The 17,494-nt window shown below is 35.7% G+C and overlaps 2 protein-coding genes across 2 annotated transcripts in view; both read right to left on the bottom strand.

Annotated features, from left to right (window-relative positions):
- The window catches only part of LOC105337548 (ATP-binding cassette sub-family C member 4), a 52,045-nt gene that overhangs the window by 7,057 nt on the left and 27,494 nt on the right, over positions 1–17,494 (bottom strand). Inside the window, exons 17-18 of the mRNA XM_066077377.1 lie at positions 579–665; positions 204–300 (exon numbers count right to left, since the gene is read on the bottom strand). Coding sequence (XP_065933449.1) covers positions 204–300; positions 579–665 — 184 coding nt within the window. The remainder of the gene's footprint in view (positions 1–203; positions 301–578; positions 666–17,494) is intronic.
- On the bottom strand, positions 898–16,400 carry LOC136272588 (ATP-binding cassette sub-family C member 4-like). Its single transcript, XM_066074335.1, has 12 exons — positions 16,271–16,400; positions 10,472–10,582; positions 8,740–8,860; positions 7,771–7,986; positions 7,548–7,637; positions 7,284–7,447; positions 6,920–7,045; positions 6,006–6,255; positions 5,447–5,611; positions 1,645–1,671; positions 1,348–1,539; positions 898–1,044 (listed from the first exon to the last, which is right to left on the bottom strand). Exons 1-12 carry the CDS (start codon positions 16,393–16,395, stop codon positions 898–900), a joined length of 1,734 nt encoding a protein of 577 aa, XP_065930407.1. The 5' UTR covers positions 16,396–16,400.

Raw genomic sequence — 17,494 nt, 5'->3', positions numbered from 1 at the left:
TTATTCTTTACTACAAACATTTTACTACAATGTGTAGTTCATGCAATTAGAAGTCCGTGCATACTGAAAGCCTCGATCGGAAAGCAACCGACCGTAACTTTCTCAACCGGTATATATACCCCAGTGGCAGTAGAGGAGCGATCGAAACTAATATGGCGACCAAATGCTTTTATGAATTCATGTTAGCTTTAAGTTGAACAAACCTCTGTCAGAAGAACAATTCTGTCAGCTGACCTTAGATACTGCAGCTGATGAGTCACCAAAATCCTGGTGCTCCCTCTCAGCAACTCACAAATACATCTAAATAGAAAGACATCAGCATTTTAGTATATTCTCTCTCTCTCTCTCTCTTACCTCTGGAACAGGTTAACCCCACCTCTGTGTCCACTGCTCCCAGGGGATTGTCAAGCAGGTACACATCTGCCTCCCTGTACACTTATCTCTCTCTCCTTCTCTCTCTCTCTCTCTTGCATCTGGAACAAATGACTCCCCCACCTATTTGTCCACTGCCCCCAAGGGGATCATCCAGCAGCTACACATCTGCCTTCCTGTACATCCTTTATCTCTCTTGCTCATACCTCTGGAACAGGTGACTGCCCACTTCTGTGTCCACCGCCCCCAGGGGATCGTCCAGAAGGTACACATCTGCTTCCCTGTACACCGTCCTATAATTCAATGAAGAAAGAATGACATGACTAGTTTTTGTGAAGCTGAACTCATGTTTGAATCTTTATTTCAAACTCAGTTTTATATAGTTGTGTTTATATTACACTGAGTGAGCATGACTTGTGATTTCTAAAATTCATGAGAGCTAATTTTTATGGAATCTCAAGATGGAATATAATTTCATGGATTTGCTTCTGCGTCGATTAAACTAAGAACGTGTTTCATAATTTGTTAGAGATGTTCATTTGAAAGTGATAGGTTTTCACTTAACATCACTGAGTACCTTGCAAGTGTGAGTCTGGCCTTCTGACCCCCGCTCAGCAACAAACCTTTCTCACCAACCAAGGTCTGGTCCCCTAGTCTCATTAACTCAAGGTCCTACAAAAAGTATGCAGTTATGCAAACACTCAATTAGTACATGGTACATGTATTTAATAACCAACCGATTGTAATTGAGTGTGTAGCCATGTACACCCAATAAACACTTAAGCTTAAAGACAGAGTTTAATTTAAAATAGTATTTCAGACTTTCTTTTTTTTTTTATTTATGATTCAAATGACCTGGTACAGCATTAATAGTCACAAACTTAGAGCGAAAAGAACTTCTACTAGTAGTCTAGCATAAGGTTTTCTACGCTTAAAGGTTCTGGATAACTCAATGATGAACAAGCCCATATGTACCTTGTATAAAGCACACGCATGCAGCACCTTGCGATATCTCTCTTGCTCCACATTCTCTCCAAACGTGACGTTGGTCTGAAAGGTTCCAGACATAACCCACGGCGTCTGAGCCATGTATCCCAGCCTACCCTGCACACACACCTGTCCTGTCTCAGATGGAAGTTCTTTAAGAAGGCTCAACAGAAGAGATGTCTGTTGAGGAAAATATGATTTAATACTTTATACTATACGTAAATGTAGCGTTAAAAATGTAAATAATCATTGTTGAATCTGGATACAAGCCTTTCCAGAACCAACTGGTCCCACTACTGCCAGGAGTTCTCCCTGAAATGATAAAAAAGGCCCTTAGTACCATTGCCTTTATTTTTACTAATGTTTGCATTGTAGGCTTCATTAGATGTAGAAGGCTTCATGTTTATCATAATGGCTTATTCAGTTTTTGATATTTATTCCAGTAAAGAATATTTTGATTTCAGTTTTTCAGATTTAAAAAGATGCTTGAGTTTCTGATAGACAACATCTATGTAGTTTTTGGATTTCAAATCTTCCAACAATCTGTTGGAATTCCCACGGGTACCAATTGTGCCCCATTGTTAGCAGACCTATTTTTGTATTTTTATTCGAAAACTTGTCATGAACAAAATAAATCATTCGCTGTGGCCTTCAACTCAACATTCAGGTATATTGACGACGGATTATCAATTAACAATTGTTATTTCCATACTTAAGTTGACTCAATATATTCAAGTGAACTTGAAATAAAAGATACAACTGAGTTTGCGTCATCTGGTTCATATTTGGATATTTTACTGGACATGGACATTGATGGTAACTTAACAACAAAACTTTATGATAAACGCGATGACTTTTTCTATGGTCAACAAGTCTCCTTACTTATGTAGCAATATACCTTCATTACATGCTGAAAAACATCACACTATGGTGTTTTGTCTCTCAGTTAATTCGATACACAAGGCATGCTCTTCGTAAAAACAGTTTCTAAGACAAGGCAAGCTACTGACAATCAAGTTGATAATCAAGAGGCCCATTGGCCACATCGCTCACCTGAGGAACAATAGGTATGATAAAATCAGCTTAATGGAGTCATAATACAAACAATCTGGACAATGTACAATAATACATGTAGATTCTGTATAAATAAAATCCATTTTTCCCCCTGGATATTCTTATGTTTATAATCATTAGTCCCTTTTCTAACAGGATGATTTTATTCATATCACATGTTGAGTATTGCAGTCCTCAAAAAGATCCCTTACAATTGTTTATATATGGGATATTAAGCTACATCAAACTCTGAACCTTCTTGTGAGGCAAAAGAATTGTCCTGGAGCCAAAGTCTTAACAATTATAAAGAATCATCTTATTGCCGATTAGTTTCTGAGAAGAAGATTTTAAAAGATTTACTCTATATTTTCCTGTGTAAAACTTTAACACCCCCCCCCCCCAATGTGGGCTCACCCTACCCCCAGGGGTCATGTTTTCACAACTTTGAGTCTACACTACCTGAGGATACTTCCACACAAGTTTCAGCTTTCCTGGCTGATTAGTTTCTGAGAAGAAGATTTTTAAATATTTACTCTACATATTCCTATGTAAAACTTCGACCCCCGATTGTGCCCCACCTTACCCCCAGGGATCATGATTTTCACAACTTTGAATCTACACTGCCTGAGGATACTTCCACACAAGTTTCAGCTTTCCTGGCTGATTAGTTTCTGAGAAGAAGATTTTTAAATATTTACTCTACATATTCCTATGTAAAACTTCGACCCCCGATTGTGCCCCACCTTACCCCCAGGGATCATGATTTTCACAACTTTGAATCTACACTGCCTGAGGATGCTTCCACACGAGTTTCAGCTTTCCTGGCTGATTAGTTTCTGAGAAGAAGATTTTCAAAGATTTACTCTGTATATTCCTATGTAAAACTTCGACCCCCCCCCCCCCATTGTGGCTCCACCCTACCCCTGGGGGTCATGATTTTCACAACTTTGAATCTACACTACCTGAGGATGCTTCCACACAAGTTTCAGCTTTCCTGGCTGATTAGTTTCTGAGAAGAAGATTTTTAAAGATTTACTCTATATATATTCCTATGTAAAACTTCGACCCCCCATTGTGGCCCCGCCCTACCCCTGGGGGTCATGATTTTCACAACTTTGAATCTACACTACCTGAGGATACTTCCACACAAGTTTCAGCTTTCCTGGCTATTAGTTTCTGAGAAGAAGATTTTTAAAGATTTACTCTATATATATTCCTATGTAAAACTTCGACCCCCCATTGTGGCCCCACCCTACCCCCAAGGGTCATGATTTTCACAACTTTGAATCTACACTACCTGAGAATGCTTCCACACAAGTTTCAGCTTTCCTGGCTGATTAGTTTCTGAGAAGAAGATTTTTAAAGATTTACTCTATATATTCCTATGTAAAACTTCGACCCTCCCCCCATTGTGGCCCCATCCTACCCCCAGGGATCATGAATTTCACAACTTTGAATCTACACTACCTGAGGATGCTTCCACACAAGTTTCAGCTTTCCTGGCTGATTAGTTTCTGAGAAAAAGATTTTAAAGATTTACTCTATATATTCCTATGTAAAACTTTGACCCCCCATTGTGGCCCCACCCTACCCCCGGGGGTCATGATTTTCACAACTTTGAATCTACACTACCTGAGGATGCTTCCACACAAGTTTCAGCTTTCCTGGCTTTCTGGTTCTTGAGAGGAAGATTTTTGAAAATTTCTCGAAATTTTTCATTAATTTCTAATTATCTCCCCTTGAAAACGAGCGTGGCCCTTAATTTTCACAACTTTAAATTCCCTTTGACTAAGGATGATTTGTGCCAAGTTTGGTTGAAATTGGCCCAGTACTTGAGAAGATGTTGAAAATGTGAAAAGTTTACGGACAGACAGACGGACGGACGGACAGACAGACAGACGGACAGACGGACGACAGACAAAATGTGATCAGAATAGCTCACTTGAGCTTTCAGCTCAGGTGAGCTAAAAAGGACTATCAACAGTCTCGTTTGAAGTTATCTTTTCGTAGGTTCCATGGTCGATACAACGACCTTGTCAAATACCATCTTCCACTGGGTCGCATGCTGACTGACGTTTTCATACTAATTTTTAGACCATAATTAATCACATAATTGTCTACGGACTTTTTTCGTTTTTCCCCGATTACGACAAAGAGCACACGGCGGGTGTGACCGCGGTCAGCTGAGGATGCTCACTCCTTCATTACACCTGATCCTGCCTCTATCTTTTTACAGTTCCGTGTTGCTCTGCTTTGATTTTGTATTCCGTTTTATGGATTTTGGAGATAATTGACATTTTGTTGTTGTCATTTTTCATTTAAAAATTTCTATGATATGGTAATATTGGCCCAACCCTAGGGCCTGAACCCTTGGTCCAGGGGCCATGAATTTTATAGATAAAGAGCTTCCAGACATCATAACCATGTAATTAGGTTTCTTCCAGATTTGTGGGAGTAGAGAGAATTTTTGAAAGTTTGGCCCCGCCCATGAGGTCCCGAGGGTGGTGAGGTTATAAATTTCATAATTAAGATTCCTTTTATCCCAAGATGTTTCCAAATTAAAGTGAAATAATTGACATTGTAGTTTTAAGGTGTAATGGACAACATATGACGGCGGAAAAAGACAATTACAAAACGTCACCATATATTGAAATTCAAGAGACATAACACTTTCAATTGTGAAAGAATAGAACTGTTAAAACATTAGAACTTTGTGAGTGGCATTCACCTCCTACCTTTCTGACATCAAGATCAATATTCTTCAAAGAAAATGGTTTTTTCATCCCCTGAAATGCCACAATATATCACTCTTCACTATTAATATTATATTTTTTTACTTCTAATATCTGATGTATATTCAAATTGATTTTGTAGGTTTCCAATAAAAGATTCTAAATCCAAAGTTATAACTTTAACACATTCTATACACTAGTATTGTACATTTTTGAATTTTTTTATTTAAAAAAAAATTAAGGAAAAATTGGTAGAATATATCAATTTGGCCTTTTTGTGTTTTCTTTTCATGCAGTCTCACCTGCTCTTGAACGTTATCGGCAAAACTCCCCTTGTCCTGGGGGTGGTGCCCGAGCCAGCTGGCGGTCATGTCCCTGATACAGACAGACACATCCATCTTCTCCATCGACTTGGCTGTCCCTTCAGACTCGGAAAAGACCTTCATATCCTCCACTGAGAGGAAGGACTGAAAGAAAAGTTAAGCATATGTAGTTATTTTTCAGACATGTTACAAGGCAATTAATCAAAAAAGTGCATGTAGTTTGGAACAATGTGATCAAAAAATTATAAACATGTATTTTATAACATAATGCCTCAATGTTTCATATGCATACGCTAGACTGTTTAAAAAAGTGAAAGTTAAAAACTCTTAAACACTATGACTTTGTATTTCATATTCATTTTTCATGTATTGTACTCTTTTCATACAGTGTAAAAAGCAATTCTCATCTCTAAAAAGAAAACAAAGCTTCATTTAAAGATTTGCGGGCTGAGGATTCACAACCTTGATATGTTTCCTAATTAAATGTATAAAAAGACATAAAATGTCATATTCTTTAGCAGATTTACTGACGGTTTACCTGTATTCTTTTGAGGGAAGATGCCAGCTGTTTGTTATCTTCCACCAGGTGCATCATAAAGAGGAAGATGGTAAAGCGGAGACAGAAGACCCAGCCCAGGGTGCTGTAGATCCTCTGGGCAGACAGGGGAACCCCCGTGTACCACGCTGTTCCAAACAGGGTCATGCTGATGACCACAGAGGCACTCTGGAACAATCCCATGTTGATGGACTTGGCAATATTGGCTTTCCATATCTCGGACACTTCTAATCTAAATTCAATATACATGTATTAAATACATTAAATTAAGAATCTTTATTTTATACGGGGTCTTTGCTTCCCTAGGCCTGATACAATAATGAACAACGGCAAACGCCTTCATTACATCCAGTATGCCATCACCTTTTTTTTACTCCTTAGCACACCCTTACTAACACCTTTCCGGAACACCTTTGCTTTTTTCTAAATACCTAAGATCTTTTCTCTTATATTGATGCATAATCTGTAGTTTGAACAATGATTTCATGAAATGAATATTTATTTTGTTATATATGACGTCACAAAACGGTCAAAACATGGCAGTAGCGAGATAGAAAACCTATGATAAATCTTTATAGAGTTTTTGACATGAAAATAAAGATGTGTCATTAATTCAAATGTTTAATAAACACAACAATCCATGTCAAAATCTGTATCACATCAAAATCAACCATCGACCAAAATAAGTCCTCTGGTCCTTGGGTTGATATTAGAGTCTCGGGTTGACATGGGGTGTAATATTCAGTTTTGCTTTTATTATTCTCTATATAGCTATTTATCAGGATAAAAATGAAGCCAAGATCTGTAATAATTTTCACGATTTCCCACATAAGGCTTAGCAGTATATAAATTCCAGCAATGACAGATACCAGAGACTCAATAAAAGTAACAATTACCCTCTGATGTTAAACACAATTTCACTGAATGGTTTCTCCCAGCAGTACATTTTGATCACTCTCATCCCAGCGATTATCTGGTTCATCAAATGGATCCTTTTGTCTCCTGCGGCTCCTATCTTCATCCTTCATAATAACATTCATGAACATAATCTGTATTAAACAGCAGACTTTTTCATTTAGCAGCTTCTTATAAAGTTAAGCACAGTTATGATAAGCATGCATATTACAGATTTACGCTGATTGTGAAGTCTTAAAACATAAGATTAAAATGAATCACATTTTTTTGCTGGCGTTTTGCACCTGTAACTGTAAATAATTGAAATATATGTTTCCACTGGAAGAGAATTACGAATGTCTGCACCTCTGTTTTCCATAAATCCATCCCATCATGACCTGTAGGGGTAGCAGAACCAATATAATAGTCAAAGTAAGGAGGCTGACCAGACCGATCTGTTGGTACAACAAGTACAGAATAGCCGCAATCTCCAGGGGACCCAGCCAACAAAAATGGAAGCTCTCGATCGTCTAAGTAAAACAACAGCTGCACAATCAATGGAACATTAATTTTTTCTCAACAAAAAAAAAATCTTATCATACAATAGTTGTTATGAATTTACAGGCTTACATATGAGAACTTTTCCAAATCCGTTGACAGGTGGTTGATAATTTTTCCAGAAGTCGTCGAATGTTTAGACCAACTGCTCATTTTCAGTATCTGAAAAATTTCATTTTGAGTTCATGAAATAAAAATCTAGTTTTACATCGAGAACTTCATTAATTATGAATAAAATTACTGATCAATTTCAAATTTATTTGTTTTTAACTGTCAATTGTAGAGTTTGTCTCACCTTTCTATAAATTAGGCTAGCCACAGCTACTTTCATTTTCAAAGCAATATGTTGGCTATTGAAGTAGTACTTGGGATTGACGATCAGCTGTAGAATGTGGCTGACTGCCACCACCGTCGCATAGATGTACACCTCGGTCTGTGACAAGGTGGAGCCAGGCTGGAAGTAGGAGATGATCAGACCAATCAGGTAGGGCTGGACAATCCTGATGCCTTCCTATATAAATACACGACAGGAGAAAACGGAAAATATTTATAATTGTTTATAGAGACAGCATTATAGTTTCTATATCCGGCTACAAGTTCAATGAAATTTGTCATTTAGTTGAGGCATTGTGAGTCTTGTTCAAATGTAATGTGTCTAGGTATTAGACTGCTCTCCCTTAGCTTGGTTATTTAAGAAATATATAAACTAACTGTGCTATAAATTTTCTTAAACAAATATTTTAATCAATAATATACATAAACACATATTCTATCATTGAGTGCATGTGCTTCAAACTAAACCCTAACAGTTATTACAACCAACACAATATTAAATAAAGTTTTAAAAGACTTGTTCAGGCACATTTAATTGATCCTCTTATCAAAGTTCTCACTTAGAATGAGGTAATCGTCTTCAACTTAGACTTTGTCTTCAATTAAGACTGCATTTAACTAAAACCTTTATCGTGGCTGCATATATACTCTCATACCCAACATGATCAACAGGATTGAAAGGGATGTTAAACCGAAACTTCTAATAACTTAACTCCAATAGACAGAACAGGATAATGATTTCCATAACGACTTGTGTTTCCCAACCGTATGTATAATTAAAAATTACATTTATTTTATAAATATGCCAGTAATAACAATTATTTTAAGAATAATGTTTGGTCAAAAATGCATGAGTTATACATTTCAAAGAAATACCAAAAGTTAATAGGTTTAACATTACATGATCCAGCCAATTTGAAGCAATGCTTACAGAGGCGACAAGAAAGAGGCCATTGACGCCCCACTCCCATTTGAACTCTGCAATCACTGCCCAGTACAAACTTGGCTTTTCGCCGTTATCTTCACATTTTTTCACATGGGTATTCCAGGATCTTCAAGCATTAGACAGAAAAGAAAGAAAATACATTTAAAGACTTAAAATAATACTCTATGGATTCGAATCCTAAATCATCGTAGAAACCATAAGAGAATTTTACCATATACAACTATTCACATCATTTGTAGGTCGATATGTTGTTATATGGACCCATGTTAAATATATTGACCGAATGCACAAAAATTGATATGGATTTAACATGCGATGTCGATATCACTTTCTGTGACTTCGGTCCATATCACTTGACATTGGTCTATCAAACCACATATTGACCGTCAAATGAAGTACATAATGGTTATATTATATATATATATATCTCACTTAAGACAGTCAAGAAAGTCGCTTCTGCAAAAAAGATAGAGAAATAAAAATATTCTGAAATCGTTTAAAATAACTAGAATTAGCGCATTTATTAACGATTTCAAGCAATCCTTATTTTAATTAGCTGCAGAAATCTAGCTTCCTGTCTGAAAAACAGAAAGGACTATGTGCGGGTTTATGCATTTTTTGCCCCCAAAATCAAAGTTTTAAAAAGAGCTTTAAAAATAAGGTAAAATATAGTTAAAATCATATTGAAAATAAAGGTGTAAAAGGTTATCACCACAGAAACGTCATAATGTAGTAATGACGCCATTAAGATTGCATTATTTTGATAAAATGATGTTTTGTAGCAAAATATGGGTGTTTTCCGATGGTTTTTCGACTGGGAATCATCGAGCGCAGGCTTGCTCAAGTACCATTTTTTAGTATACTATGTATAACTATCTGAAGAAAAACATATGTCAAAATCGCACTTGAGCAGACCTGTGCTCTATACTTTCAAATGCATAATATAGAACAAAAATGAGAATATCTTCATTTGTTTGCAAATTTGCGGGAATTAGGTCATTTAGGTGACGTCATAGATAAACAGCGACTGAGCAATGATGACTAAAACCAAGATAAAAGTTTTAGGCATCCTCTATACAATGCTATGTGAAGATTTGATTTTTATACGATACTATTTAAAATTTGGTTGAATTCGGGGGCAGATATTTGATCATACCGCACCGAGTCCTTTCAGATGGACGACCAGGAAGCTACATATTGCAAAACTTTATGCAAAGCTCCACTGAAAATTTGGGTTGTCGGACTACAGTTCCGTCCATACATAAATCTGTATATTTATTGCACACAAAAAGTAGAGGCATTCGACATATTAAACTAATTAAGGAATTAGGGAAAAGATATAAGGGTTCACTAGACGTTTTACGAGTAACAACGAAAAATATAAAATATACCTTTGACTAACTAGAATATGACTAAAGAATATCTTGCATATAATTTTCAATATATGCACCTAATAATTCCCATTTGCATGTTGTCTCACAATAACTATTTAAAATGATTCTGTCGAGTCGTGTAATATTGTATTATGCGGACACACTTTCGCGTCGACATCAGAAAAGGATTAAAATTAAGTTGTGTGCTATAATGAAATGAATGTTTCATATATCAAAATACGAAACGTGCAAGACTTTCCTTACTTTTCTTTGCGAAAACATCCTTTTAAAATAAACTATTTTACAGATTTCTAAATCACGTTAATGTTCTAGACTTTCCTTACTTTTCCATGCGATCCCCTAATAAGTGGGACTGGTCCTCAGGTAAGACATCGAACAGATGATCCTGTGTCAAGGTGTTGCGGAATCCATAACGGAACAGCGGATTTACCCACCTAAATCACCAACGACATTATTAATAAAAATATCACCCACAAACATCAAGTAACATGGTTAAAAATTCATATCAATGTACTATATATATATATATATATATATATATATATATATATATATATATATATATATATATATATATATATATATATATATATATATATATATATATATATATATATATATATATATATCTGTCGGGAAGTCACATGGTTGCATTTAAAACAAGCAAACGGCGAATGCGATTCTTATAGGGTAAAGCCGGACCCTAAATGTTAACATTAAAGGTCCGGCCGGACCATTTTACAGGGCGGACCTTAAATTATACGACACCGGTCAGCAGAGGATGCTCACTCCTCCTAGGCACCTGATCCAACCTCTATCTTTTTGGAGGTCTGTGTTGCTCTGCTTTGAATTTTGAGATGGTTGACGGTTTGTTATTTTCATTTTTTCATTAAAGCTGACATGAATTCATAAAAGCATTTGGTCGCCAGATTATTTTCGATAGCTCCTCTACACCTGCCACCTGGATATATATTCCGGTTGAGATAGTTAATGTCGGATGCTTTCTGATCGACGCATTCAGGTTGCACGGACTTCTAAATGCATGAAATACACATTGTAGTTAAATTTTTGTAACAAAGAATAAAGGAAACAATAATCTATAAATCACAAAATATATTTATTCTGTGAAAGAATGTCCAAGGTATCCGTATTATTTTGCACAGATGATGCCGCCTTAATTTATATGTACATCGAACACGTGTGTCGTTCACACAGAGTGCATTACGTCTGCATCTTTTTGAAAACCCCGGTAGCACTACATCCAACACAGTAGCTTACTGATAGTAAATCCAAGAAAGTAGCAGTGTAACATCTTTTTTTTTGGTTTCTACAAAAACGCTCCATTTCTTAAATCTATGCAATCATTGACTTTATTGTTTGATCTGCCACAGTTTGCACAGGTGCGATGTTAAAAGGTATATGTCATACACAGGAAAAACAGTCTACAATAATCAAGGATTTTTCAAGTACCTATGCCTGGATTTTAGTTTTTTTGTTTCGTCGTTCATTTGGATGTTCCTTGTCAGTGCAGTGGTTGTCATATTTATTTTTGTTAAAACTAGTTTCTTCATGCTCTTTCTCCAAGGTAACGTGTTCGGTTGTATGAAATACCTGAATGCGGTGAAGCATGAATAGTGCTCTCAGCCTTATATAGGGGGTGTGTAGCGTTGAGCAGAACAATAGAAATCAACAACTAATATGGCGGTAGTATAGGAATTAAATGGGAAATAATGCTTATATATAAATGCATGTCAGCTTTAAGCTTCATTTCGGAGTCTAAACTTCGCAGAAGATAATTTGCGAGAAGTCGTCTCGCCATACGCACCACATTTTTTCTTGAAGTACCGATGATGTACGAAAAATCGGGCTGAATCGAAAGAGTGTTTTCCTTGCGAAGAATTTGATCTTATATCTCCTGTGTTCCTCTGTTGCGATGATATTGCGGCCTTTTCTTCAATGTATTTGCATGCCAGTTGTAGGTCCGGTCTATAGTATTTTGGCCTATACTCTGTCCCAAGATATTTTGGATTCACGTTTGGCTTAATTGTTTGATATTTATAAATACCTCAGGATCCAAACGATGTTCATTCAAAAGTATGAAAAATTTCCAAGATTTCTCAGTCAAAACGCCCCTGTTAGCTTATCAGGTTTCAATACAATGCTAAAAATGTGATGTCTACGGAGATTTTGCATTACAGCAAGCCCGGATGATAACGTTGAAATATTGCGCGATGTATTCCGAGTGTATTCCGAATGGAGAAAAGATGTAAACATTCCCGATTATAAATCTCCGTAAGGAATCTGTTTTCGTTCCTGTGAATTTTTCCGAGTGAAAGATGATAATGTGTCAATGAAATTATCTTGGAAAATATCCCTTTCAACCATTTCAATTGCACTTCTTTCACAGGTAAGTGTATTTTTATAAAAAATCGTCCAAACGTGAATCCAAAATATCTTGGGACAGAGTATAGTGAGATTCCTCTTCATTCTTCTCTCCGAGTAATTGTCTTGCTAAGTCGGAAGACACTGTCCTTGTGCTATGAATAATCTTATGGGCTTCTACATGTATTTTACTGCTTTTCCGAGTTTCTTCGGGATTGAAGTGTATTTCATTTTGTGTTTCATTTCAATTATTTCTTTAAAGGTTCGTGTCTCTGGATTCACACAACAGAACAAATCGTCCTTGGAGGAACCTTTCTCATCTAGGTCTCTATCCCTTTTCGACAAGCTGACCATCATCTACAACAACATATATCTCCCGATAATAGTTTTCGTCTGTGAAAACAATGTCCTAAAGTTATCGTTATTGCTTACTCTTATTTATCATTTTCTTTACAGGGCTTAGGGATTAATTTACATTGGTTAATGGTTAGCTTAAAGCATAGACCTACTTTACGGATCATTTTATCTATTTCCATATCTTCGTCTAAAAGGCATATTTGGGTTATCTAGGGGTATTTCATAGTTTTGACTTCTATCTTCACAATGTTCTTACTCAAGGGTCTCACCTGATCCCAACTCGAAGTCAATGACATTCTTAATTTTTATACTTCATTGAAGAGGTGCTTGGGATGTGTCTTCTTTGTCTGTAGACTGTTCTCTTTCCCGTTATTTAAACTGTATAGCTCTTTCTAATGGTTCCGGTTGTACTAATATAAACACATTGAGTTGTACTTGAGGGACAATCTTGAATTGATCTTCTGGTGCATATCTCCTTCGAGTTTCAGAGAATATCAAGAGGCAACACGACACCTCTGTTGTATATAAAGTAGCATTGTGAAACAACGACTTATTAAGATGGACATGATTAAGATGGATATCCCATGTTTGAGTGTTGTCTGTTATTTTCTTAGCAATTATGCCATGAAGCTTAAGGGTTCGTTGAAATCTTTCCACTTTGCTTTTAGCTTGAGGACAGTAGTAAGATGTTATGACGTGGTTCATATCCAGTTCTTTTAAAGTTTCTTCCACTTTCTTATTCACGTTTTCTATTCTGTGAAGATTTGAAGAGGACAACCTTTTTTGGATTTATTTCTTCTAATATAAATTGAACTATATTGTCAGCTGATTAATCAGAAAAAATGGAAGGCTTCTGGTCATCCAGAGTAAATGTCATTAAAAGAGACTATAAACTTGTTTCCTAAGAAGAATGTCAAATATAGTCCTGATAAATTCAGTCCAACATTAGCCTTTGGAAAAGGTAGTATGTTTATTAAAGTGGGGGATGAGTCTTCTTAATCCTCCTCGTTTGGAATACTATGCATCCCTCTTCATAGGAATATAACCTTTTGTATAAATTTGGCATATAGTACTTTATCTCATACGTGTGGTGTATATTACCCGTGTGATAAACCTTTGCTATATCACACGGGTGATGCCATATCAAATACTTCCGGTCGGAACTACTTTTGACACAGCCCCTCGCTTCAACGCTTCAGTGACATATTTTCGAAGATTTGCTAGTACTTTCAACATAACTATATCTACTACAAAAATTAATATAAAATTGATTTTTTCAAAGATTTAAATTACAAATATGAAGGAAAACACATAACTGCGTAGCACAGGCGTCGGAACCGGGGGGGGGGGGGGCAATTGTGAGTGGGGGGGGGGCGGGTAGCCCCCCCCCCCCACCTTTTTTGCAAAGTTATTGATAACCGTAACCACAAGACCCTTTTTTTTCTTGTTTGTCAAGGTTTTTGATAAAATTAGCCCACTTCCAACTTTCAATTTGCTTTGTGAAGTTTATAAAACTACAAATTACGTAAACTACCAAGGAGTTCCTCTTTCGAGTCAATATTCAAACTAACGAGCATTCGCAACTTTGTGTATGACAACAAACTTGATTATTCAAGTCTTCTAATCGGAATTTCCATTTAATCAAGTGAATAGTAAAGAAAATTATCTAGAGCTAAAATATTATTATTTTAAGGTTTATTTCAGTGAAACTTTACATTAAAACAGTTAGATCTATCTCAGGAATGACGTACTAAATTGTACTGCGCAAGGTCACAATAGCCGCATAACACAACGTTGCATCATCTTTTTTATCTTTAAAAAAAAAACAATTTGGGTCACACAAGGGACTGTCTCAAAAGCTTCATAATATAAATCAAATTGTATGAGATAAATAGAATATCTATAATTGTGTGATTTTATATTTGCTTTATCCAACTCGTTGAAATTGTTATATTCGCTCGGCAAGCCTCGCGAATATATACACCATTTCAACTCGTTGGATAAAGCAAATATAAAATCACACAATATAGATATCCTCTATATATCCAGGTAGACGTTTGTCAAATGTGCTCAATGTAAAACATTGACACGTTTTAAATCGCCTTCTATCGACTTAGTATGGTCAAGAATTATATTTTTTAATGTTTTTTTCTTGGGAGTGTTGACCTGTTCGCTCTGACCCAACTCCATGAATCGTAGTTCTACTAAAGTATTCTTTCATTTAATTTTGCAATTCCTATCTAACAAACCCGTCACTTGTCGACATTTTGGTTGCTTAGAAAACGTTGTTTACTTTGAGATAGTTACGAGGGACATAGAAAACTTACCTTGTTTCATGTCCTCACTTTTCCTAACTTGTAAAAAATTCTGGTCACGGCACCGAGAAAGTTAATGTAAGGCTATCGTCTTATTCAACTGGTCGACTAAGCCAAGAAAGCACTACGTCCAATAGTATTTTAACAGTTTTTCCATAATGTGATCATATAGTTTTACAAAGTTATAAGCTCAATTCTAACAGCACAAATATCTATATGAATTCTGAAGGAATAGATTACTTCCAAATACAGTAAAAACAATCTGTAAAACTGTCCATCATATAGTCTAGGGATACGGGCTCTGAGCCTCCCGCTTGGTTATTAGACATGGCTCACGTGCAATATTGATAGGTCATATATCATTATAGGAACATGCATAAGTACATGGTTTTAAAGGTTACATATAACATGCAATACATGACTAAGTATCTCGTTCCAGTGATATCGATGCGGACCCGGGGTCACCAAATCTGACTTGTTTATAAAACTCTCAATTTGAATATTATTGATCCCGCATCCTATCTTGAACCTGGTAGCATAACATTATCTAAGACTACTGTGCAGTATACTAGTAATTTTGCTGTACTTACAAAAGCAACCGTCAGGCCACAAAGTGCATTCTGTCACTCTGCATTTGAACAACGATTGCACAGTATATGGGTATCAAAATACTCATGACTAATTCGTCATACTAACGATTTGTACTCATTAAGGTCACAGCATGGATATCTGTTATCAGTGCTTAAAAAGATTGTAAAAACTGGACTTGAAGTTTTTACGGAGGAGATATAATTGTAAAACTGTTAACGGACGACAAACGAAAATAAACAAAGACCAAAAGCACTGCCACCTGAGTAATCCAGGTGACCTAAGAACTTGGCTGAGAAAAAGTATAAAGCCACACCCCATGCTGCAGTATACTCTAACATAATATTGTAATTATATGATTGCCCCTGTATTGGGTAGAAAAAATGTAATTTATTCTGCAAAGATCTCTTCGAAAGTTGAATTTTTAATTGGCCTTCTTTTCAAAAGGTTGCAGTGCGTTTAAAAAAAATTATGACTTACCAGAAAATGAACCTAGAGAGCCAGTTTGCTGTACTATATGGACATGGTCCTTTCAGTTTCTCTGCCATTATATCATCTTGAATATTCTTATTTTGATCACCTTTAAGTGAAAGTAAGTATCTCATTATTATGTCCACCTAAGAAACAAATCAAATACACATGAAAAACAGTGACTAAGCATGCACCTGTATTAGTTACTACAAGAGGTCATAAAAACTGTGACAATCCAGATATTGTCTTTCCGCTTCAAGGAGTTTCGGTACTTTAATAGCTAGCGTTGTTTGTGGGTAATATTAGCAAAGAAATCCATGCTGCAGGAGGGTATGCCGTTTAACGCTATTTTTGGTGTGTTAGAAACCCAACCCAAAATTTGTCAGTCTTCTTAATGTCATATATAAAATAGCTTCAGGTTGTATTGCAGAACGCATTAAAACATTTCTAGACAAATTAATAAGTAAAGATCAAACAAGTTTTATAAAAGGGAGATTTATAGGTGAAAACATTAGGATTATATATGATATTATGAACTATACAGAATGAAATTCCATACCTGGTCTGCTAATGATGATAGATTTTGAAAAAGATTTTGATTCGATATCATGGAATTTTATTTATCAAACACTTGACATATTCAATTTTGGTCAACCTATCAAATATTGGTTTAAACATTTTATAATGATGTACATTCATGTGTCTAACGAAATGAATTCTCTTCAAAATACTTTAAACCCCAAAGAGACTGTAGGCAGGGTGACCCAATTTCATTTATTTTTATTATGTGCTGGAATATTAGGAATTTTGATAAGAGATAAAGATATTAAAGAAATAACAATAGATGGAGAAGAATATAAAATCTCTCAATAGGCAGATGATACATCTCTTGTTACAAATGGATCACCAGAATCTTTAAATTGGATTCTTATAGAATTAGATATATTTTTGCGAGTATTTCAGGTCTTAGAATTAACTTTACGAAAACAAAAATGGTCTGGATAGGCAGTAAAAAAATTTCAAAAGATGTTTTCATCACTCGAGATGGAAACTGACCTGGAATAATACAACTTTTGATCTGCTAGGAATTAAAGTTTCAGTTAACTTACATGAAATGCCAGAACTTAATTATAAAAGTAAATCTTTGGAAATTGAACAAACAATTAAACAATGGAATTCAAAAAAATTAACTCCAATTGGAAGAATAGTTGTTATAAAAACTTTAATTTTACC

This window comes from Magallana gigas, chromosome 2 (genome assembly GCF_963853765.1).
Source record: "Magallana gigas chromosome 2, xbMagGiga1.1, whole genome shotgun sequence".
NCBI lineage: Eukaryota > Metazoa > Mollusca > Bivalvia > Ostreida > Ostreidae > Magallana > Magallana gigas.
Note: the sequence above shows the minus strand (reverse complement) of the source record. Positions and strands in the feature narration are given on the sequence as shown.